Source organism: Echinops telfairi, unplaced genomic scaffold, assembly GCF_000313985.2.
Source record: "Echinops telfairi isolate 266 unplaced genomic scaffold, ASM31398v2 ScPeMD7_15;HRSCAF=58, whole genome shotgun sequence".
Lineage (NCBI taxonomy): Eukaryota > Metazoa > Chordata > Mammalia > Afrosoricida > Tenrecidae > Echinops > Echinops telfairi.
In genome coordinates, this window is record NW_022103912.1 from 2,327,152 (window position 1) to 2,351,326 (window position 24,175).

Below are 24,175 nucleotides of genomic sequence, written 5' to 3' on the forward strand. Positions count from 1 at the left end.
CCACACCCATGGGAGGTGGGAAGCTTACCCACCAACAGAAGTGTAATTGCCTTCTCTGACACATACATGACCCCCTCCCCTGCCTTGACTCGAATGTCCAGTGAGGCTGGTTGATCACTCTTGTAGGGTCTGTTGGTGTATGATGACCTTGGTACAATGTCGTGTGGTAGCAACGGGTCTTCTCCCTCATCCCTCATCTTGAGACACTGACCCCAGCTGAGGTGAACCCTCCTTCACCAAAGTGGTTTAAAGATAAATGTCTACAGGGGGGGATATATGGTTCGTGGGCACTCGGCAGGCTCTCTACTGTGTTGCTTGGGGGATTGGATTAGAAGAGTACCTGACCCAAGAGCAGAAGCCTGATTTGTCTTTATAGCAGTGGGCACTCATGCGATATTTGTCCTTTCATGATTGACTAACTTCACGCAGGGTCATGGTTTCCTGGTCCATCCATGCCACAAGGTGCTTCATGGCTGTGTTTTAGGGATGCACAGTATTCTGTTGTGTATAGGTACCATCCTTTCTTTATCCAGTCTTCTCCTGATGGGCATTTGGGCTGTTTCAAGCTTAGCATAGAAATGTTTAAGTGCACTTCTTTGAAATGATCATCACCAGTCAGGGAGGTGAACAGCTGTAGAGTTGACCTGTGCTCCATAGGTCTTTAGCAGGCTTTTCTTTAAAGGCACCTCTTAATTGACTCCAACCTCTAACCTTTTGTTTAGCTACTGAGTGCATTCATGGTTCCCACTAGCCAGCAAACGGTTCTAGTTCAATGGTTTTCATCTCAGAAGTTTGCAAAGAAACACAATTCTAAGTGACGTGACAGAGAAATCAGCGCACAATCAGTGCACCCGCTTTGCACTGAATATTAAAATATGAATGGGTAAGAAGTTACTGAGGCCTGTAATCCTCAAATAATGTGGGACCTGTAGCAAGCCTTTTAATTTCTGTGGACTTTGTTTCTTCTTTGGCAAAATAGGGATGCTTACACCTCTCCTTAGATTTGTTTATTTATCAGAATGAAAGCAGATGATTGATTTTGCAGGCCTAAAGTTCCACACAACTGTGAGAAGCTACTATTAGTATTAATAGGAAATTGATTAGACCAGTGGTTCTCAGTCTGTGGGTTGCGACCCCTTTGGGGGTCAAACGACCCTTTCACAGGGGTTGCTTAAGACCATCAAAAACATATATTTCTGATGGTCTTAGGAACCAAGACACCACTCCTCTATCCGTCTCTAGGCGTCTCTATCCGTCTCTAGATATGCCCACATATGAGTACCCGCCGTGAAGACTGTTACCAATGCTACACCATGCTTCAAGACAAAATTTCACTTATTTGTCATTAGAAATAAATATTTCACAAAATAATTACTTATTGTTTTTGTGAGTAATCACTGTGCTTTAATTATGTTCAATTTGTAACAATGAAAAATACATCTTGCATATCAGATATTTACATGACGATCCATAACAGTAGCAAAATGACAGTGATGAAGTAGCAATGAAAATAATTTTATGGCTGGGGGTCACCACAACATAAGGAACTGGATTAAAGGGTCGTGGCATTAGGAAGGTTGAAAACTACTGGATTAGACGGCTTGGCCCAGAAGGCAAAGAAAAAGGAGGTATAAAGCTGACAGTTTAACAAAAGGGCTGATAAGACTCCATGTTGGCTTTAGGTGGGAGTCAAGGAATGGATTAAGTTATCTAGACAAGGCTCCTAGGAGCTCAGAGAGCAGAGCCATCTGGGATTAAGCCACAAAGGCTCTCATCCCTGAAAAAGCCCAGGACCCCATCTGAGGACATTCCCGCAAGAGACACAAGCCAGTCTCCAACGTTTATAACCAAAGCTTGGGTTGTTGTTAATTTTTTAACAGAGCACTTAAGTTATCCTATGTGACAAAAGGTTTAGGGAATACGGCAGGTGGGTCTCTTGGCTCTGCCCAGTTCTCAAAAACTGAGCACTTCTAATCCCAAGTCATGCAGTCTTGTATCTCCCCCCAAGTATGAGTCAACTTGGTTAGGCCATGGTTTCAGTGGTCTGGTAGTTATGTCATGATGTGAACATATGCTGCGATGTGGTTGATGTGATCGACCAATCAGCTGTAAGGATATTAGTGTGAGATGTAATAGCCTTAAGCAGGTCACAGCCCTGGTCTGCTCTAAGGGGGGCTTCCCTGGAGTGCGGCCCGTGTCATCGTTTATCTTTCAAGAGCTAGAAGGAGCGTGAAGGAGAGCGGGCGGACTCCTACCACCAAGAGAGAAGATCGGGGAGTGGCTCGTGTCCTTTGTACCTGGGCTCCTGCGTTGAGAAACTAGACTCGGGAAGATGGGTGACAAGGACCTCCTCCTAGAGCCAACAAAGGAAGAGAGCCTTCCCCTGGGGTGGCACCCTGCATTTGGACGTCTCGCCTCCTGCGCTAGGAGAGAATGAGTCCCTGTGTGCTAGTCCTTTCTGTGTGACTCCTGTTACCGTGGCATTAGATTACCAAGACAGATGGTAACACCCAGGGGCTGTGTTTAGGAAGGTCATTCATTCATTTAATTTCTCTTTCGTCGCCCCTTAGGGATATTACCTCCTCAGCCCAGCCCGCCCCCGGCTGCACATTTAAAAGACTTACCTTGCAGTGAACTCGGATGCAATCATAATAGTAGCGCCATTCATCTGGAGAAAATGTAATGGTGACTGTGAGGGACAACCCGGGAACGAGATGGGGCTCCTGGAAGACAATTGGCTCTGGTCAGGACAAACTCCCCACCAAGTGGAGGGCAAGACTCTGGGAGGGCAGCCTGCCGTGCATCGCTTCCACACTGGCCCAGAAACATCCAACCCCACAAAGAGCACCAGGGAAAAGAGAGTTAGCCGAGCTCTGATCTACACTTACTTTTTTCTCATAGCTGATCTGAAAGTATTTGGTTTGTGGGGGTAAAATATGAACATCTATGTCTTCACCAGAAACATTGACTAGATTCTGTGGAAGAAAAAGAAGCATTTAGAGTAAATGCAGTGTTTCATTTACATATTACTCTCCTTTGTTTATACTTCATCTTGTTCATAAAGAAATTTGAAAGGATTTTTAAAAAATTTAATGACATGAGACATATCACCTATCATCTACAGAATAGCAAAATATGTCCCATGTGCCTACTGCTCCACTGAGCCTGCAGCCCTTGAGACCCCCTTGGACATATAGCGCCCTCCACCCAATCTTTCTCCCTCAGAACCGCTGGTGGCTTTGAACTGCTGACCTTTGAGGATTCGAGCCCAATGCATAGCCACTACACCACCTGGGTGCCTCGGATGGAGGCCACTAAAAAATACAAGGGCCTTCAAAAAATGTGTGGACAAATGGACTTAACAGATCATGGGATTTTGTCATGGAAATTTTGAAGGCTTCACAGCAGCAGCAGCAGCAGCAGCAGCAGCAATGGTCTATGCACACCAACGATCACAAAGGTGGCACAGGGCTGGGCAATGCTTTAGTCTCTGCAGCAACGAAGAACAGCTTCTAGTCTATATATGGGCAACTGAAAAAGAAGTGAAGGTCAGGTGTTCTAGACTTCTCCAGAGGTTGTTCTGAATCTTGTGGGACATCTCAGTCAATTGGCATGACGTAGTTTATGAAGTTTATGTTCTCTATCCTAGTTTCGTGAATAATGCTTGAGGTCTTCAAAGCTTGGGAATAACCATCTTGGGACTAACCATCTAAGATACAACTATTGGCCTTCACACCTGGGGAGCCAAAGAGAAGGAAAGCAACCAAAGAATCAAAGAAAAAACGAGTCCACACGACTAATAGCTACATGAAAAATGATCTCTTCTTGTCAGGGGAAAGGCCAGCCCCTAACCCATCATCACGGGTCCAGTAGGTGCAATTGTACAGCGATAATAAGTAAAGATTACAGTAAAGTCATAGAGCGCATGAGAGATAGAAGAGAGATTGAAATAATGGAGTCAGGCACATCTCATGGTAGCATGCTCACCTCAGCCTCACTTGGTGGTCCATGTGGAGAGAGCGATTTATTGCTAACCAAGGGTTTTACATTCTCTGGGGATGTGCAACCCCCCTAATTACAGGTGAAGACATACGTCACAGAAAAGGGTTGTGCTATAGGTAATACAGTAATGGGAGGCGGGTGATCTAGGGGTCTACACGTAATAGGAAGAGGAGGGGTTGGGGTATAGATGTGACAAAATGGGTGGATCCTACATTCAGGATGGCAGCCCAACTTTGGATGTCACTGAGCAGGTTTGACCTGTTCTCTGGCTCTCCATGGAAACCATTATCAGTAGGGTGTAAAGCCACCCTGCAGAGACCAAACTGATGACAGCAAGCCTTTAGGGAGAAGTAGCCCATTGTCCTTAACAGCAGGCAGTGGGCCCTACCTGTGGTGGGACCAGACAGTAGTCTGGCAACTGAAGGCCTTCAGGGAGGTAACTTGACAATGACTTACCATTAGCTGCAAGCAGTGTCCTAAGTCTAACATATATTTGGGGGAGATGGCTTGGGAGACATCTTTCTGTTTCCCACATCTCCTAATCTGAGATCAGAACTGAGTAGTACCTACCTACCACTACCAAGCATTCTGCACAACAGAAGCTCTTGCACAGAATGAAAGAAAGATGTAGACTGACCCTCAAATGCCTAAATCAAGTCCAGACTTAAAGAACTTCTGACACCATCACCTTCAGATACTCTTTGAACTCTGAACCGAAGCTGCGCCAGGAGATCACTTTTCAGTCAAATAATAGACTGGCTTATCAAATAGACATGATCACCGGTGAGTACTGTGCTGCCTTAGCCAACTGTATGAGACCCAATGGTGACCATGTTTCCTCTCCAGCAACGATGAGAAGGAAAGAGAAACAGGGTCGGTAGATTAGTGGAGAAAGAGCAAGCAGAATGGCAATCACGAGAATGCAAGAATCTTGCATCTACGCTCACAAGGGCTATTGATCAGTAGTTTTCTATTCTGATAATGGCTTTGCCTGGTTTGGGTAGCAGGGCTATACTTGGGTCGTAAAATGAGTTTGGTAGTGTGGTCCTTTTCTATGCTCTGCCATAGTTTGTGTAGAATTGGCGTTAACTCTTCTCTAAATGCTTGGCAGAATTCCCCAGTAAAAGCTTCTGGTCCTAGATGTTTTGTTGTTGGGAGGTTTTTTTTCACACGCATTTTATTTCATCTCACGCTTTACAATCCTCTTAATGTACGATTTTTTCAATGGTTTTATTGGCACATGATTTACATATCATATTGTTGAATGGTTCAATCATTCAATCATATCAAGGGGGAATTGTAGAATCACACTGCATCTATCCTGGAGCATTCCCTCCCATCATGGTTGAATCATCCCCAAAATGAGCTGCACAGTTGGCATATATTTCATGTATCATGAAATTCAATAGTTCAGTCATACTAAAGAGGGCCGTACACTCTTCTCCACAATCAATTTTAGAATTACTCCACAATCAATTTTACAATTTTAGAATTGATTTACAATCAATTACTTCTTTTTTGTACTCGTTGTTACCAGTTCCCCAACTCCCCCCAACGTACCCTACCAGATCCCCCAAGAAGCCATCAAATCAGTTACTCTCTCTATAGCGCTATTCATTCTGTATATCAGACAGATAAAGAGTACACAGAGTACAGAAAAACAAAACAAAAAGCCACTGCACCCTGCATGATAGCAAGGCCATTCACATCCCTGGTCTATGGTCAGAGGGGATTCACCAAAGGCTTAATCTATGTGTATGTAGATGGTGCAAATGGATTTGGGGCTCCAACTGTCATTCACAGCTTTCCATAAACTGGGTACTCATAATTTAAACCCTGATAGCATTCCCTCCTTTGGGTTTGGATTTTATCATTCACAATCCTTGGATCACACTGGCTGGTGTGCTTCTTCTGTGTGGACCCAGTAGACATCTCACTCAGATGGCTGCTTGTTTGAGACAAACCTTTAAGACCCCCGATGCTATTTCTTCTTTTGTTATACATCTGTTAAGGTTTTCTATTATCAATCTGTGTTAACTTAGATAGACAATCTTCTTCTAGATCTTTGTTCATTTCTTTACGTTTTTTAAAATTTGCTAGCGTACAGTCCTTCATAATCTTGTGTAACTATTTTTTCTATTTCAGTTGGTTCTGTTGTTATTTAATTTCTTATTCATAATATTTATTGCTGTCGTTTCCTGTGTTAAATTTGTCAGAGGTTTATCAATATTGTTAATCTTTTCAAAGACCCAACTTGCTGTCTTGTTGCTTTTTTCTATCTTCTGATCCATTTAATTCTGCTCTAATCTTTATTATTTCTTCTCTTCTGGTGGTGATGGCTTTGTTTGGCTGCTATTGTTCGAATTATTGTAGGTGTTCTGCTAAGGTGTGAATTTTGGTTCTTTTTCGATGTGTGCAGTTATTGCTACTTATGTGTGCACAAATTTCCCTTTGAATATGCTTTTGCTGGGTGGAAAAGACGTTGGTACTTTGTTTTGTTACCATTTGTTTTATGAAAATTTTAATGGCAAAGTGCCACAATTTGGTACACACACACACACACACACACACACCTACTTTGGGTATATATTCTTTTGGTGGCACAGTGGGTTACATGTTGGGTGACTAACTTCAAGGTCAGCAGTTTGAAACCATCAGCCACTCAGAGGGGAAAAGATGAGGCATTCTACTCCCATAAAGAAACCCATAGGCAGAATCCGCTATGTGTCCGAATCGACTCGCAGGCAGTGAGGTCTTTAGATAGAGAAGCATAAGGGGAAAAAGTTACCCAGACGTCTTTCAACTTCTGGGGAGCCCTGCACAGGGGCAGTTGTGGTGAAGGTGTGAGCCCTGAGGATGAAGGAAGGTGTGTGTGTGTGTGTGTGTGTAGGGGGGGGATAGGGGGAGGGCAGGGGGAGCAGTCATTCCAAGAGAGACTGCGAGGATAAGTGTGCTGGGGTCCCAGGATCCCAGAGCTTGCACCCATCACATTCAGAGTCCTGCGACGGTGGAGCCTGCCTGCAGACAGAGAGGAGAGGCAAGAACTCAGTCAGAACTGAAAACCGCAAGAAAGAGCTCTGCTAGGGAGGTGGGCTATGAATGCCTGGAGCTGGGGGTCTAAGAAGAACTGGAGCAGAAGCAGTTCGAGTACCCGTCAATTATTCAAAATAATTCAGTAAAGACAACTATTTAGTTTTAAAGTGTACCCCAGAGGCTGTTACCCTTTGAAAGACTCCAAGCAGTAGTTGGCATCGAAAGCTCTTCACACTGGATACTTGCTCCAGTAGTATAAACGAAGAGAGTTTTCATTATACTAATTGCAACTGACACTAGAGGGCCTTCCATTAGTCCAAAGATGTTCGAGTTCCATGGATTAACTAGAAACGCCATTGAGGCATTTCTGTTCTTGAACAAAAGGGATATGAGAATCCGGGAACCCCAAGTCCACTGCCCTTCCGAGTGACATTCAAAGACTAGGCATCCTTCAGGTCCTGCTTGTGTTTTGCACTTAAAAAAAAGGTCTGCCAGCCCATGAAAGGTGAGCCAGTCCTGCAATGGAATGCTGCTGCATCTGCTGCCAGCAAGCTCTCTGGCAGGTGCTGCGACTGCTGGAATTTCTCAGCGGTGACAAGCATAATTATTCTTTTTTTTTCACGTGTTCATAGGCGTGGCAGAATTTCTCCTAGAAACTCTTGTCATTGCAACAGGCCACCTGGTAACCAGATGGCTGGGGAGGGGACGCATAACTCCCACTTCCCACTACTGGAGTGTTAATATCAGAGACAAACAAGCAAACAAAATCACACCAAGCCACTGCCATTCAGTCCACGTGACTCAGAGTGAATCTGCAGAACTGGTTTTTTCCCTTCAATTTCTGAGGCTGGAAATCTTTAGGGCAACAGAATGTTCCATCTTTCTCCCATGAGTGGCTGGTGGTGTTGAACTACTGAGTATGAGATAAAGGCTTAACCTACTAAACCACCTTCATCAATATAAAAAAGAACTGGATAATTGGAAATACGGAAATCGACTTGGGTCAGTTTACAACAACATCATGGGCTGATGACTGAAGGTCTCAAGTCTGAGCCACTGGGCTAGCTCAGTGTCAGCGTCCCTCCTACCCTGCTCCTCCCAATCTCCCCAAAATGTTATCAAGGGAGAAGGGACTGAGACTCCTTAGAATGAAGGTCCAACCAGCATCTGTGGCAAGGGGTTGAGCTAGCTCTTGACTTGGAAAAATAAATAAGCCAGATGTTTATTTTAACTTGAGTGTGGTAGAACAAGCCCAAATATACCTACTACTCCTTTGTGCTTGAAGGAGGCATCGTAAATTTCCTTAGCTTATGCCTGCATTCTCAAGTAAGAAATTAACAAGAAAATATGGGATAAGTTGCTTAAAGACTAAAACAAAATAGATCAAATTGCTGACAGTGCCAGAGCTATTGTTTGGATAATAGTTCCCATATTCACCCATAAAAGATTCTTGATTTTGAATCATTCATTTGCATCCATAGAGAAAAAGAAACAACAGGATCAAAAGTTAGACACTTGGGAAAGAGGAGTACGGGAAGAGGGAAGACAAGACGTTGGCTTTTTACCTCTCTAGCATTTGCCTGGAGTCTGGAAGTCACCCAGTTAAGCTCTGCTTTACTAGCTAAAAGGATGGTGACAGCAATTAACAACCCAAACCAACCTTTGCCTGTGGATCTCTCTATCATGCCATTCTCAACCAAGGGACTTCCCCATGAGCTTTGAAGCCAATCTTTCCACAGAAGAAAAATATAAGGGAGTCTTTGGTGTTGACAAACCTGGAAAGCATGATTCAAATTTTAAAGTAAATTGAAACATTGATATCCATGCGCATAATTTAAGTAAGATATTTTAAATTCTTAATCAGGTATCGATCTCACATCCAAGTGAACAAGTTATTGTGGTTTCAAACATGGATTGAATCTCAATTGGTGGAGAATTTGCCTAGTTTCCTGAAGCAAAACCAAGATAAAAGTAGCTAGTGGTTTCCCCCCTTGTTTTGCAGAAATTGCAAGCCCATTGCTTTAGGCGTCTGTTTAACTTTGCTGGTTGAAACAGGAAGCTGGCTCTCCCAAGATAATCCAGAATATTACTATAATTAAATCACGTTTGCTTCTATCTTTTTTTTGCCCGTTTTAGTGTTTTAAGAAACAGTATGATTAATTCTACTTTACAGCATACTAGGAGTAGTCAAAATGTATTGCTACTGGGGTTTCAGTTCATACATGCACAAGCTTAGTCCAAAGAAAACATGTTTAAACATGTGTCTGCAATTAGTGGAGGGCTACAGACAAGTTCTCTCAATAATCCATTTCACTTAGTCTCGTGGCTTAAGAAGCTGCACATAAAGTGCAATCAAAATAGTGACTTCTGAGGGATTTGCCGAGCCCATTAAATCCAAGGTCCGAAGGAATGACAATTTGAGAGATACTAAAGGAGTTCCCCTGATAAGTTTTCTTAAAGAACACAGTACGATTATGGAAGTTTATTATGAAGAAACTTGAAGAACATTGAAAACTGCATTGATGAGAAAACACAACAGAAAAGTTGCATCAAGGAATTTCCCCATCATATCACGGCTCCTAGTCCTTCTTCAAGAGTAGCAGGAGCTGCCCTATGAAGAGCTCATTAGGAAAACTTACCCCAGCTGCATGGTTTTAATCTTCTTTCACAAGACCATAATTTCCAACTACTGTTCCTTCCTCCTTGTCTCTACGTTTTCCAATTAACCCACCCCCCCAAAAAAATCAGCAATGCATCTTGATTGCCTGTGCGATCATTTTCTGACTGATAACATTTGTAAAATTCTTCGATTTCTTCATCACTAGCTTTTATGGCTGATTCATAAATTTGAGTAACAGTTGCATTGATTGGATTTCCTTGAAGCTGAGAGATATAATCCTATCACAGACAACATTCTGCTTCAAGATAGAGCTTGAAATGTTCTTTTTGAAGGTGAATGCAAAACCCATTCCTCTTGATTGTGTCATGGACAGCTTAGTAAATGATATGGTGTTCTGATTCAAAATCGCCAATACCAGTGCATTTCAGCTCACGATTACCTAGGACATTGCTCTTCATGAGTTCCATTTCATTTTCGATAAATTCCAATTTTCCTAGATTTGTACTTCTTACATTGCAAGTTCTTAGTGGATTTTCGCTTCTGTTGCTTCTCATTTTGAACTGTGCCCCATCCACAAAGGGAGATCCCAAAGCCTTTACCCTCAGAGGCCCTGGTTGACTCTATTTGGAGAAGGCAGCTCCTCTCAATCCTATTCTGAGGGCCTTTGGACCGGGGGTGGGGGTGGGGGGTGGGGGCGCATCCCCCAGCAGTATCTGTGACAGTGCTCTGCTTCTATTCATCGGGCCTTCAGTATCTAACAATGTTTCAGAGCCGTGCACGTGGTTTTCAGCAGCTACCTTCTCTGAAGCGACAGGCCAGTCCTTCTTTGTAGTCTGGTCTTGGTCTGTCCACGTTGGGTGACTCTGCTGGCATTTGAAACACCAGTGACCTAGCTTCCAGCATCACAGCAATGCAGAAGCCACCACAATATAATAAAGAGACAGACAAGGGGTGGTCATTAGTAAAATGCAAATCGAAACGACAGTGTATCATTTAGGAGAGGCTAGAATCCTCATCCTCTGCTCGTGGGACTTTAAAATGTGCAACCACTATGGAAAGTAGTAGGTGCTTCCTCAAAAAGTTGGGAATAGAAATACCATATGACTCACAAAAGATTGTATTCCAATAAATGCAATAATTTGGAGGGCATGGACAAATACCCAGAAAATCACTCTCTCCCCAGATTAATGCATATGGACATAAAGAACTCGAGAAGACCCATAGCAAAAGAAGAACTCGATAAGGTCACCAAGATCCTCCCAACTGAAAAAGCCCTGATCCAGGTGGCTTCATAGGAGAATTCTACCAAACAGAAGAGCTGACACCAATCCTACACAAAGTCTTCGAGAACATTGAGACAGCAAACTCCCAAACTGATTCTATGAAACCAGCATAACCCTGATACTAAAACTCAAACCAGGCAGAGACCCCACAAGGATAGAGAATTACAGACTGATATCTCTCATGAAGTGTAAATGCAAAAATCCCCAACAAAATCTTGGCCAGCAGAATCCAATAACATATAAAAAAAATAATACACCATGATCAAATGGGATTCATATCAGGGATGCCAAGATCATTCAACATTCAAAAACAAACAACAACACTATGTAACTATATCCACTATATCAACAAGAAAAAGGATAAAATCATTATGATCATATGAAAAAGCATTTGATAACATCCAACACCCATTCCTAATAAAGACTCTCAAGAAGATAGGATTAGAAGAAAAAAAAATCCTCAATATAATAAAAGCCACCTACAAAAAAGTCAATAACCAATATTATACTTAATGTAGAAAATCTGAAAACATTTCCATTGAATAAGGAACCCAACAAGGATGTCTTTATCTCCACTTCTATTCAATATTGTGCTGGAAGTCCAATACCATAAGACAATGTCAAGGTATCAAGGAAGTTCACTTGTGTAAAGAGGAAGTAAAACTTATGTTATTTGCTGACAATATGATTTTATATATTGAGAATCATAAAGTGTCCACCATAGGATTACTGGAAACAACAGAGGAGTTTAGTAGAGTAGTAGGATATAAGATTAACAAGCAGAAATCCATTGGATTCCTATATTCCAGGATGGGAATGCAGAAAAAGATATCAAGGAATCAATAGCATTCACATGCAAAAGCTGAAATACCTAGGAATAAACCTTAAAAAAAAAAAGACCTATACAAAGAAAACTATACAACATACTATACTTCAAGAAACTAAAAGAATCTACACAAAGGGAAGTATATTCTGTGTTCGTGGATTGGAAGACTAAACATTGTGAAAATGTCAATACTACCTAAAGCAATCTACAAATTTAATGCAATCCCTATCCAAATTCCAACACCATTCTTCAAAGAAATGGAAAAACTGGTTACCAACTTCATATGGAAAGGGGAGAAGGCCAGGATAAGCAAAGAACTCCTCTAAAAGAACAATAAGGTAGGTAGTCTTGCACTACCTGACCTCGAAACCTACTAGACAGCCACAGTTATTTAAAAAAGCCTGGGACTGGTATAATGATAGATCCATAGACCAATGGATCAGGACAGAAAGCCCAGAAATAAAAACATCCGCATATAGACAACTGATTTTTGACAAAGGCCCCCAAAACATTCATTGGGAAGCAGATGCCCTCTTCAATCAATGGCGTTGGAAAATCTGGATATCCACTTGAAGAAGAATGGAACACATCTCACTCCACGCACAGAAACAATCTCAAAGTGGATCAAAGACCTAAGCATAAAACCCAAAGTTATCAGGATCATCAATGGGGAAATTGGGACAAAGCTCGGAGCCCTAATGCAGGAAATGCACAGGCTAGCAGAATTAGCAAAGGGGTCCCAGTCTGTGGAAGATAAGCTAGAGGAGTGGGACCTATTAAAAATAAAACTCTGTGTGCATCAAAAGACTTCATTACAAGAGTAAAAAGAGAGCCTACACATTGGGACGAGATTTTTAGGAAAGACCTAACTGACAAAAGACTAATTACTAAAACCTACATTGTTTTACAAGTCTACAACAAGACAAAAATGAATAGCCCTCTGAGAAGGTGGGCAAAAGACCTGAACAGCTGGTTCATAAAGGATGACACTCAAATGGCTGATAAACACCATGAGGAAATGCTCCCAGTTACTAGCCATCCAGGAAATGCAAGTCAGAAAAAACCATGAGATACCACTAACACCCATAACTGTAGCCCAATTAAAAAAAATACCGAGAAAAACAAATGTTGGAGAGAATGTCGTGAGACTGAAACTCTTATCCACTGTTGTTTAAACTCTTATCGAGTTGCTTAAAAAAGCAACAGCTGTTTAAAAATTGTTGGTGGGTTTGTAAATATGCACAGCCCCTGTGGAAGGCAATATGGCAATACTTAAAACAGATGGCAATTAAATTACCATTTCATCCAGCAAGACCACTGCTGGGCATGTACCCCCCCAAAAAAAGAAGTAGTTCATGAACAGACCTTTGCTCCCTCACGTACACTATAGCACAGTTCACAGCAGCAAGTAGCTGGAAACAGCCTAAATTCCAAGAAAAGAGTGGATTAAAAAAAACACTCTGGTACATACACACAATGGAATACTGCACATCCCTAAAAAATCAGAAACATCTCAAGACATGGAGGGAAGACATTAGGCTGAGTGGAGTTAGTCAAGTACCAAAGGATAAATACTGCATGAGTTCACTGCGGTGGGCACAAGCAGGAGAATGGGTACCAGCTCAAGTGTAGGGCATCCAGTCTTCTGGCTGGGGACCAGACAGTCTGGTAAGGAGCCGGACCAGTGCCAATGAACCACATATCATTCACGCCATGTAAGGGTAGTGTAGGTCACTTGGCTGGATGGTGTCTCATGACAGCTGGGATCAAATGGTCAAGCGGGTGGTAGTGGGGGAGATGCTGTGTACTGAGTGATCACCATGCAGATCTGGGGTGAGGTCTCCCGGAGAGGCAGGTGATCCTGTCAGAGGGATGAAGCTTACTGAAGGGAGGGGCAGCACAGGAGAGGGGAAAGGGAATGGTTACATTTGGGGGAACGTAGGCTCATGTTTGTTGATGGGAGGGGATGGAGGGCTGACCTCCAGGTGGGGGGAGGAATGACTGAGGATGCTTCTGGGACATGAGGAGTGTCTTTGGTGGTGTGCAGTGGTTGGGCAACATTGAACTTGGACACCTGGGCACCTGGGGGTTTGGGAACCCAGGCTGGGTACCAAAAATCACTGGAGAACTGAATCCTGGATCTTTGGGGTGCAAGGCATGCTCCAGAGGCTGCAGTGGTGAGACCCCATGTGGGAACTCCCCTGGGTGGACTGGACTCTACCTCAGATATTCTTGTAACCTGAGGACTTAGCCAAAAGCATATGGTGTCTGAGGAAGCAGAAGACAGCTGTGCCAAGAGTTGGGTACTGTTGGTTGGCAAACAATCAGGGCTTTGCTACATCAACGCCCTAAATGCTGTATTAAGATATGTATTACTCCGGCAAGCCTGTGAAAGCCATTCTGTTAGATGTTGCTTATTCTTGTTCAGATTAGGGTGTATCTCAGAGGTGCGTCACCATTGGGGGTCACCCTCTTGAAGTTGTGTTATTTCTCTGTTTTTCGGTAAATGAAACCCAGGGACGCTAAGCCTAAAGGGAAAGCAAATAGAACAAGGGTTTGGGGTGGGGGGGAACAGGGATGAGGGTGACAAAAGGGGGAGGATGTCAAGGAATCCAGGAAGGAAAAGTATGTTTGGAGACTGATTATGGAAGCAAATGTACAATGCTGTTTGATGTGATTGAAGTATGGAATGATATGACATAGGTATTCACTTCCAAGTCGGAGCAAATTAAAAGGAAAAAAAGCAAAAAGCATGGATCTAGGAATGGGTTCGAGCTAAACTAAATCTTACTTCCAGCTTAGGAACAATTAGTTCTTACATCACAGCCCTGCTCGGTATTCGCCCTCAGGAAGGGAGCACAGAAGAGATGCATGCTATAGCAAAATATGGCGAAGAAATTAGAGGGTGCCCAGCTTTCAGATAAAATAGCACCTGGGGTCTCAAAGGCTTGTCTCCAAGCAAGCAGCCATCTAAGTGAGATGTTGCCTAAGTCTACATGGAGGAAGAACACCATCCTCAGCCCCGGAAAGACTGTACATCATATGATCCGAAATCCAACAAGGGTTCAGTATCAGAGCCTAAAATATGAGGATCTGCGGTGCAGAGGTGATGAATGACAGGGGAGCCCAAGATTCAGTGTGGAACTGCATAGGAAATAAGCCTCCAGAGAACTCCCTCTCTCTAAAATTGAAGTTTGGGAGGAAAGTGGCCACTAAACAGAGTGCTTGCGAGAGAGGCGGATAGAAGATCAAAGGTATAAATCTGACCTGAACAGTTAGACTTTTGTCAGTAGATCCCCCCTATGATGCAGGATGGACCTGATTTGGTTGCCAAAATTTTCTGTTTTTGGTTTGGATGATTTTATTTGGTGTTTGTTCATTCACAGTAGAGTGTATCTCGGAGGTATTATGTCAAGGGGGTCAACCTCTTGAAAGTGTATTATAAGATTTTCAGTTTTGTGATGTATGAAGCCCAGGATTGATATACCTAGAGGGACAGCAAACAGAATAAGGGGCTCTGTGGGGGTTGCAGTAAAAGGTAGACAATGCCAAGGAGCCCATGTAGAAAAAGACTGTTTGGAAACGGATTGTGGTAGCTATTGTACAATTCTTCTTGATCTGATTGGAATACTGAACAATATATTATATGTATTAGATCCCAGCTAATAAAAATTACATATATAAAGAAATGGGAACCTGCACACATTGCTGGGGTGAATATAAAATGGTACAGCCACTTTGGAAAGCACTTGGGCTGTTCCTCTACATGCTAAACACAGAGTTATCATATGATGCAATAATTCCTTTCTGAGGTACATACCAAGAGAAATGGAGCATATGTCCACATGGAAACATATACACAAATGTCCACGGTGGTATTTTTTAAAATTCATAAAAGTAAGAACTTAACCTCCACCAACAGATGAATAGATCAATAGGATGTGGCATACGTATACACTGGAATATTATTTAGCAAGAGAAAAAGAGGGGGGACCAAAATCAAACACTGCCACCAAGTCAATGCCAGCTCATAGTGACTCTCTAGGGCAGGATAGACCTGCCTCTGTGAGTTTCTGAGCGTGTAATTCTATGAGTAGAAATTCCTGTGTTTCTCCTACGGAGTGGCTGGTGACTTTGAACGGCTGTGGACCTTGTGGATCTCAGCCAACTTGTAATCGCATCACCACCAGCCCCTCAACAAAGGAAAAATTACTGGTACATGCTGCAACATGGATAAACCCTGAAAGGTGAATGGAAAAGGCACACACGAAAAGAACACACATGCTGTGAATCCATTTATATGAAATACCTAGAATAGGCAGATGCACACAGACTGAACGGAAGCAAGGATTTGTAAGGATCCCCGGTGGTATAATGGTTAGGTGTTTGGCTGTAGATCAAACCCACCAATTGCTCCATCAGAGAAAAATGTGGCAGTACAGTGAACCCTCGCCACTTCGCGCTTCGACTTCCGCGGCTTCACTCTATCGCGGTTTTTGCGTAACAGCACCACTGCCTACACCCGCTCCTTCAGAGGAAAAAGACGGCGACCCACCTGTAGAGTACATCCCTTAAGTCATTTCATAGGCTATTGATTACAGTATTTGTAAGAACTAGGTATAATAATACTGTATGTGAAATATGTAATACTGTAAACTAGATGCCATAAATAATATAATAAATAATAAATGATAATTGTAACGTCCAAAATGTTTTACTGCTTTTTCGTTTAATAAATTGGGTAATACGAGTGTAATGGTGACTAAAGGGTGTTTTTTCATGTCCTCTATGCTCTAACTACGAAAATATTTGATTTACAGATAAGGAATCCTACTTCGTGGAATTTCATTTATCACGGTAGGGTCTAGAACCGATTAACCACGATAAATGAGGGTTCACTGTATACTTCTATATTAATTATCACATTGGACACCCTAGGGGGCCGTTCTACCCTGTTCTGGGGGGTTGTGATGGCAATGGGTGGGGATAGGAATTTGTGAGGAAGTATGTTTTCCGAGGTGACAAAAAGTTCTAAATTTATATTGAGTGATAGCTATACAACTCTGAATATATGCTAAGGAACCCAGGAAGAAATGGACTTTGGTGTACTTCAGTGGTAAATTGTATTCTTTAAATGGGTAAAACATGTGGCATGAGTTGTGGCTCAATGAAACTATAGAAAATTGTAAGAAGAAAATAAAATTTTATCTTAGTTTTTAGTATATATTTTGCTGAAAAACAACCAAGAATTATACATAGTAAAGATGTTTAAGTCTACCCTACTATAGCCTCAATACCAAGACTAATAATCAGGAAAATTTCCTAAATTAATTATTAACTATGGTCTTTGATACCATGTTCAGAGAAATGTGTCCTTGGAGCTTTATGGGGAGGTTCCTAGTTTTAAATTCTAATTTAAATTCTCATAGTTTTAAATTCTAATTCTTCTCCTGAGAGGAAGCACATTTTGCTTAACCCATTCCTCTCCGGATCCCTCCAAATGTGTAAGACACTCATCACAGCTGTTTGCTTGTCTAGTCATTGAAGGTTGCCTGATGGAAACCTCACTTCCTTCCCTGCCAGGCCCCATCAGTGATGCTCTGCACTCTGTACTATCTACTACGGTGATCCACTCTGAAATAGACCCCAGATCTGCAAGTGGAGACGCTTGTGATAAAGAGCCATTAGAGGTCTCAAAGGTCCCACATCACAAGTGCCCACCGCTGCACAACTCCTACACCTGCCCAGAGAAAAGTTCAGCTCAAATTTCCAGTCCAGTAGGTAGCAGTTCTGAGGTGTCCTGCCCGCAGTCACAGGGTGAGGGCGGTGATTCGAATGAGTAGGTCCCTTTCAGCATGGGAGTTGGAACCCTATAGTCATGCAAAGCCCACTGTGAACATCCAGGTACAGGGAAGGAAGCCAGGAAGAAGTGGACTTTGGGGTACTTCCATGGTACATTTCAGGAGTTATAAGCAAGAATACTTTCCAGCCTGCCTTTTCATCTGTCTCATTCTGTGGGGTGAGTCCTACCTCGTCAGACCTGGCTGCACAAAAGCCCAAATGGCCAGGATAACTAATACAGGCATGGCTGTCTGATTCTGAGCAAGCTCAATAGAGCCCTCTCTGGAACCACTTGGGAAAGAACTACCACTCCCCACCCCCCGCAAGGGTATTTAGGCACAGAAGGAGAGTATCTGGTTCGAAGGGAGGTGGTCCATGAGTTGAATTCCCTCTATCGCTTAGCAGCTGTGTGTCTTCGACAAAAGCATTGAACCTTTTGGAACCCCTCCACAGACTTCTCAAGACTGCGGTGAAGCACCAAACACAGCACCTGTCTCCAAGAGTCACTCAGTAATGACACTGACTTGGAAACTGTGCTGCAGAAGGCCTTTGACCGGGGAGAAAACTTGTCCAGGAACAACACTGCGATGTGAAAGGTCTCATCCCAGAGCTACCTGTCTGGCTCAAGTGATGCCTGCACTTCCGTAGTTTATACCGCTCTTCAGATGAACGAGTAACAAAAAGGCATACGATTCATGGTGTTTCATTATTTTGATTAATGATCCCACTTAAAAAGCACCTACCAGAATCTGCCGATGCTGCTTTTCGACTTGATATCCTCCAAAATGCAATATTCCGGGTCTTGCCTGTATGACCGTATTATTCAGAATTTTTGCATAAACTTCTATAAAAGGCAATATAGATTAGTATGTTATGAGACATGGAATGAAACATTAAGTTAAAACATATCCTGTTAACATGGGCTCTATTTAATGTGAGACACGGGAAATTTCAGTGCAAGAACACAGCTGTCAACAAGATTAATTATCTGCTCCTAAGAATCTGGACTGCTTCTCTCTTCTATTTTTAAACATCACGTGGGAGATTTTACGATCACAATACAAACTCACATATACCTTTATTATCTATTAAAATTTTTATTTGCCCTCACACATTTTGTGCAAATCTTCATAACCCAATAGCAGAATTTAAGCATGCAAACCCTATCTTTGTTCTGTATAATCTTATGATTACTTATGATGTAATGAACCTGCAGTTCAAAGATTCAGATATCAAATGCTTCATTAATGAGTATTTATGTTTTGTCATTTTATTTCCTCTGAAGAGAACTACAGTGTGATATACAATAAGATTAAAACTCTAAATAATTATCACCCGAGATAGCAAAATCTCAAATACCTTTGAATGTAATGTGAACACCTTATTTAGATGTCTTTTCAGTTTTGAGAACAAGGTTAAACCAATTGAGCTCAGGAAAGTATTCCAGTGTACAAAACTTTCCCTAGCCCTTTATTTAGGCAAGTGCGGAGACTTGGGGTGAAGACGATCACTTATTAGAGTTTGGGGGTAGAGTCCATCCTAGACATCTTGGAGGAAAGGCCTGGTGGTTTTCTGAAAAAGCGGCCATTGATAACCCTAGAGAGTCCAGTGCTCCTTTGAGACCGACAAGGTCTCTGTGAGCCGCCATCGACTTGGGAGTAACTGTTTTTAAAAATCTGCTTGTTTTCAGTGCTCTATCCAGGCCATTCTAGGAATATATTTACTTATAATTGTCACACTAACTCTTTGCGTGCAGCTGGTAGTTAAAAATCAAGCTCAGGTCTGTTTGGTTTCAATCACTATGCTAAACCGCTTCCCTCAATATGAATGCCTTGTCCAATTTCTTACAAATGATAGCCATTCAAGTTCAGGTAGATCCCAAACAAGTGAGCCATAGGCACTTTCACCCCATCCTAACCCTATTAGTCACCTACACGTGCAAGGGGTGTGAATTGTTTGGTTGGTTTGCTTCTCATCAGATTGGCTGTTACTGTGACCAGGTTGGAATGGGTCAAAGATGACGTGTCAGGGAGATGGGAGATCACTGAGGTTATCATTTGCTAAGTCTCAGCTTCTTCGATCGTAAATTGGAAACAGGACATACCTCTCATGAGATTGTCAAATGGACTAAATGAGGATACTTTAGTCCCCAGTTACTATCTTTTATCTAACACACCTCACTTAGCGACATATAAAAAATCCACTGTCTATTTTGTGCATCCACAATGCAAGTTTGGCAAGACCAATGCCCAAGTATGAGGTAAGGAAATACTGGCTGTGATGGTTAAGGTCGGTGCCAACTTAGCTGGACCACGATTTTCAGTTATTTGGCAATTATGTGATGACAAAGTGTGGCAGTTATAAAATGATGCAGTCATCTTTCATTTTGTGATCAAACGTCACCCATCATTCTCACATCATGCAAGTGTTTGCCTAACAGCTTGACCTTTGGAAACAATGTCAACAAGTGAGGAGTAATATCGGCAAGATATTAGCTTTTCACATGGCACCTGTAGTATTTACCAAGTTTTCCAGGCTAAGCGATGCACATGAAAAAGGTTAGAGGGTGTTTTTCAAAAATGTGGTCTTGGTGTGGCTAAAGGGATGAAGGAATGGAGAGACAGGGGGGAGACGGCCCTGGATTTGTGAAGTTCAGATCAGACAGCAGCAAAGGGGTCCAAATAAAGAAATGGCAACTCTATTCTCTATGCCTGGGTAACCACTGAGAGAACTGGCACAAGATAGGAACAACCAGGAATTTAGAGAGGAAATGATAGAAATATAAGAGTAGTCTGAAGAACAGGACCCAGGGGAAAGCCCAGTACTTTCAGTGATAGGGCTGAGGATGAGCAATATGGCCTGGGGACAGAGAGGACAGATCTTCCACCTGAAGAAGTGGAAGCCACAGAACTTTTTTTTTTTTTTAATTTTATTAGGGGCTCATACAACTGTTATCGCAATCCATACACACATCAATTGTGTAAAGCGCATTTGTATATCATTCTCAAAACATTTTCTCTCCACTTAAACCCCTGACATTAGGTCCTCATTTTTCCCCTCCCTCCCCGCTCCCCCCTCCCTCATGAGCCCTTGATAGTTTATAAATTGGTATTTTGTCATATCTTGCCCTGTCCGACGTCTCCCTTCACCCACTTTTCGGTTGTCCGTCCCCCAGGGAGGAGGTCACATATAGTTCCTTGTAATCGGTTCCCTCTTTCCTACCCACTCTCCCTCTACCCTCCCTGTTTCGCCACTCACACCACTGGTCCTGTAGGGCTCATCCGCCCTGGATTCCCTGTATTTTCAGTTCCTATCTGTACCAGTGTACCTCCTCTGGTCTAGCCAGACTTGCAAGGTCGAATTCGAGTCATGGTAGTGGGAGCGGGGAGAAAGCATTTAGGAACTAGAGGAAAGTTGTATTTCTCATCATTGTTACGTCGCACCCTGACTGGCTCATCTCCTCCCCGAGACCCCTCTGCAAGGGGATCTCCAGTGGCCTACTAATGGGCTTTGGATCTCCACTCCGCACTCCCCCCATCATTCACCATGGTAAGATTTTTTGTTCTGATGATGCCTTATACCTGATCCCTTCGACACCTCGGAAGCCAGAGAACTTGTTGACTCATTTACACCACAAATATCCATCAGTTAAGGGGGGAGGGATTCCTGGTCTACATAGAACCATTATTCTTAATAGTAAAAACAATTATGCGTGTCCATAAGACAGTATCAATAAATCAGCACCCAAACTTCTATTATGCTCTCCGGCCTTTAGATTCTATGGGAAAATGTAATCTAGGGAGCAAAACGGTTTCCCAGTTACTTACTTGATTCTAGGAGGTGATTGTGTATTTCTGCTTTTTTCCTGGGCTCTTCCACGAGGCTCCTCAAGAGGACGGAGGATACCTTAGTCAGCGATTCCTCGGCATTCTTCAGCTCCTGTCTTCGGGTTTTCACCACTGCCATTTTATCAGGAAAAACGAGTTTTCTTTTGAGAGCCAAAGGTTATTTCCTGGGAAGAAAACAGCAGCAGCATAACCCTTCAGGAGAACCACAGGACGTTTTCCCCTCCGTCTTTGATAAATGTACCTCGTACTGTTGCCGTGGTTACTGCGGTTCAGTCCCCTGCCCCTTGTCTCCGCTGACCGCTCCGTTCCCTCCCACAGCTGCTCCATGAGTTTTCTTATATCACAGGTGACCCCCAAGATCCTGCCCGTAATGGAAACATTCCAAGGCTCCTGAATTCTCCTCAATAACCGTCGCCAATATGTTCTTCCTGAGGGTTCGTTGAGCTATTTGTAGGCGCTACTCTTGGATTTACCCAAATCGGATTCTGAGATGTGGGTGACCCGGAACCCTTTTACATGTTGAGAGACTACTTGTCAGACCCTGTGACTTATGAACCACCTGCCAGACCCCTCTTCAGTCGGGGCAATGTGAAGGGGAAGGTGCCTGCAGTCCACCTATTTCTCCATCAGCCACCGTGGGATTGGTCCTGTGGGTTCTGCCTCATGCGATGCCTGGGACTAGATTGACCATCGGACACTTGCTACTCTGAGGAACAGTTACAGCCTGGAAGCAGACAGAGGCAGTTCTACCCTGTCCTCAGGGTCGCTGTGACTCAGAGTCGACTTGATAGCTAGGAGTTTGATTTTCACACCCTCGGAGCCCTGGTGTCGCCGTGCGTTAAGTACTGGGTTGCTAAGAGTAAGACTGGTAGCTCAAAGCCACCAGCCACTCCACAAGAAAAAGATGCGGCCGCCTGCTCCCATAAGGACTTGCGCTCTCTGAAACATAGCAGCTCCACTCTGTCCTATGGTATCCACTGGAATACCCATTTTAAGTTCCGCTGTCTTCATAAGGTCCGCGCTGATCCCCGTTGTCCTTCAAAACCCTCCAGCAAGTATAAAACACAGATATTTGGCATTACTATCGTACTATCTTATGATGGCACTTTACACATCCCACACGAACACACATCTTCCCCAGCAGGGTCTCCTGGTTGGGCTAGTGGGCTGCTCTGTGAAGAGTCCAGGGCTAACAGTCAAACCACGTGTGGATCTTTATTTTGTGCTTTTTCCCCAGAAAAACCCCTAACTGTTGCTTCTTAAAGGAGTCCAGGACCAATAAGAACCTTTTCAGGAGCCATCAAATACAATTTACATGCATAAGGAGTTGCTTAATAGTCTCCTGGCGCCGCACCAGAGTCCGGGTGGTACAGCGGTTCTGAGTTGAATTGCAAGGTCAGCAGGTCAAGGGGGCTTCCCTGGAGAAAGACCCTAAAGAAACCAGGGGCAGTTCAACTGGTCCCGTTTGTTGGAAAGGACTGGATGGCAGTGAGTTTGGTTTGGGCGTTAGCTCTACTGTCAGTTCCCCACTTTCCAGCAGTCTCCCCAACTCTCTGTGGCCCCTCCCCAGTCCCTTCCGCACCTATCCCTAGCTCACACGTCTGCACCTTCGCACCCCCCAGCCCTCTGTCCCAGTCCAGCTTCCATAAGACAAGTTCCCACACAGGCTCCATCCCTAAGCCATCCACACCCCCTTGGTTCCTTCACCCCCTATTTCGCCTCCAGGTAAGGGCAGGTGAAGAGCCCAGACTCACGCCCCCCAGGCCCTCACCTCCACCTTTAACCTTGGGGCCCCCACCTCTCCTGAGACGTGGGCCCTGCAGACTCCGTCCGTCTGTCCGTCCGTCCGGGGCCTCCTTAACGCGGTGGCCGCCCCTCCGCCCGCGGCCCCAGGGCCAGGCTCTCACACAGGCTGGAGGTGGGAGCTGCCGCACGGAAGTCGGCGGGTTGATGCGGACGCGCAGATCTGTCGCCATGACGACGCAGACGAGGGGCGGGGTTGTGGGGGGTGGGCGGAGTGGGGAGTGTGGGCGGGGCAAGACCCAGCTCGCTGCAGCCGAAGTGGGGAGCTGCCACGAGGCTGGGGGTGGCTTCCGAGCGCCCCGACAGTCGACCGTCGGCCAGGCCCTAGGGAAGGAGAGAAGTGGAGGCAGGGGAAGTGTGAGATTTAGGGGGTCCTGAGGAAATGGGGAAGCCGGGAGACAAGTACCGAAAGGAAACCCCCAGGGAAGCAGATTGCTTAAAAGAGGGAGGCTCCGGAGTAGCATTCTCCTACTCTTTCTTTGAATTGTGATGGTTTACTTGTTTTTCATTTTCTAGTATAGAAAATGTCAAGCACAGACAAAGGTAGCCCGAATGGTAACGTGAACCTTCAACATTCAGCTGTACCAATGATCAAATCACGGCTGATCTCATCTACACCTCTCCCCAAGCCCTAAACTCACTGCCGTCCAGTGGATGCCACTCCTAGCGATCTTAAAAATAAAATCATCCATTGGGTCAAGCACATTTGGACATTTGTTGCCATCATCATTCTCAAAACATTTTTTTTCTATTTGAGCCCTTGGTATCAGCTTCTCATTTCCCCCACTCCCTCCCTGCTCCCCCACTCCCTCATGAACCTTTGAAAATTTATAAATTATTATTATTTTGTCATGTCTTACACTGTCCGATGTCTCCCTTCACCCACTTTTCTGTTGTCCATCCCTCAGGGAGGGGATAT

General features: G+C 43.8%; 2 protein-coding genes across 3 annotated transcripts in view; one reads left to right on the forward strand and one right to left on the reverse strand.

Moving 5' to 3' along the window:
- The window catches only part of CFAP221 (cilia and flagella associated protein 221), a 107,657-nt gene extending 86,086 nt beyond the window's left edge, over positions 1 to 21,571 (reverse strand). The window contains exons 1-4 of the mRNA XM_004711882.1: positions 21,433 to 21,571; positions 18,349 to 18,449; positions 2,889 to 2,975; positions 2,625 to 2,723 (exon numbers count right to left, since the gene is read on the reverse strand). Of these exons, the coding sequence (XP_004711939.1) occupies positions 2,625 to 2,723; positions 2,889 to 2,975; positions 18,349 to 18,449; positions 21,433 to 21,571 (426 nt within the window). The remainder of the gene's footprint in view (positions 1 to 2,624; positions 2,724 to 2,888; positions 2,976 to 18,348; positions 18,450 to 21,432) is intronic.
- The window catches only part of SCTR (secretin receptor), a 235,272-nt gene that overhangs the window by 79,588 nt on the left and 131,509 nt on the right, over positions 1 to 24,175 (forward strand). The window lies entirely within an intron of this gene.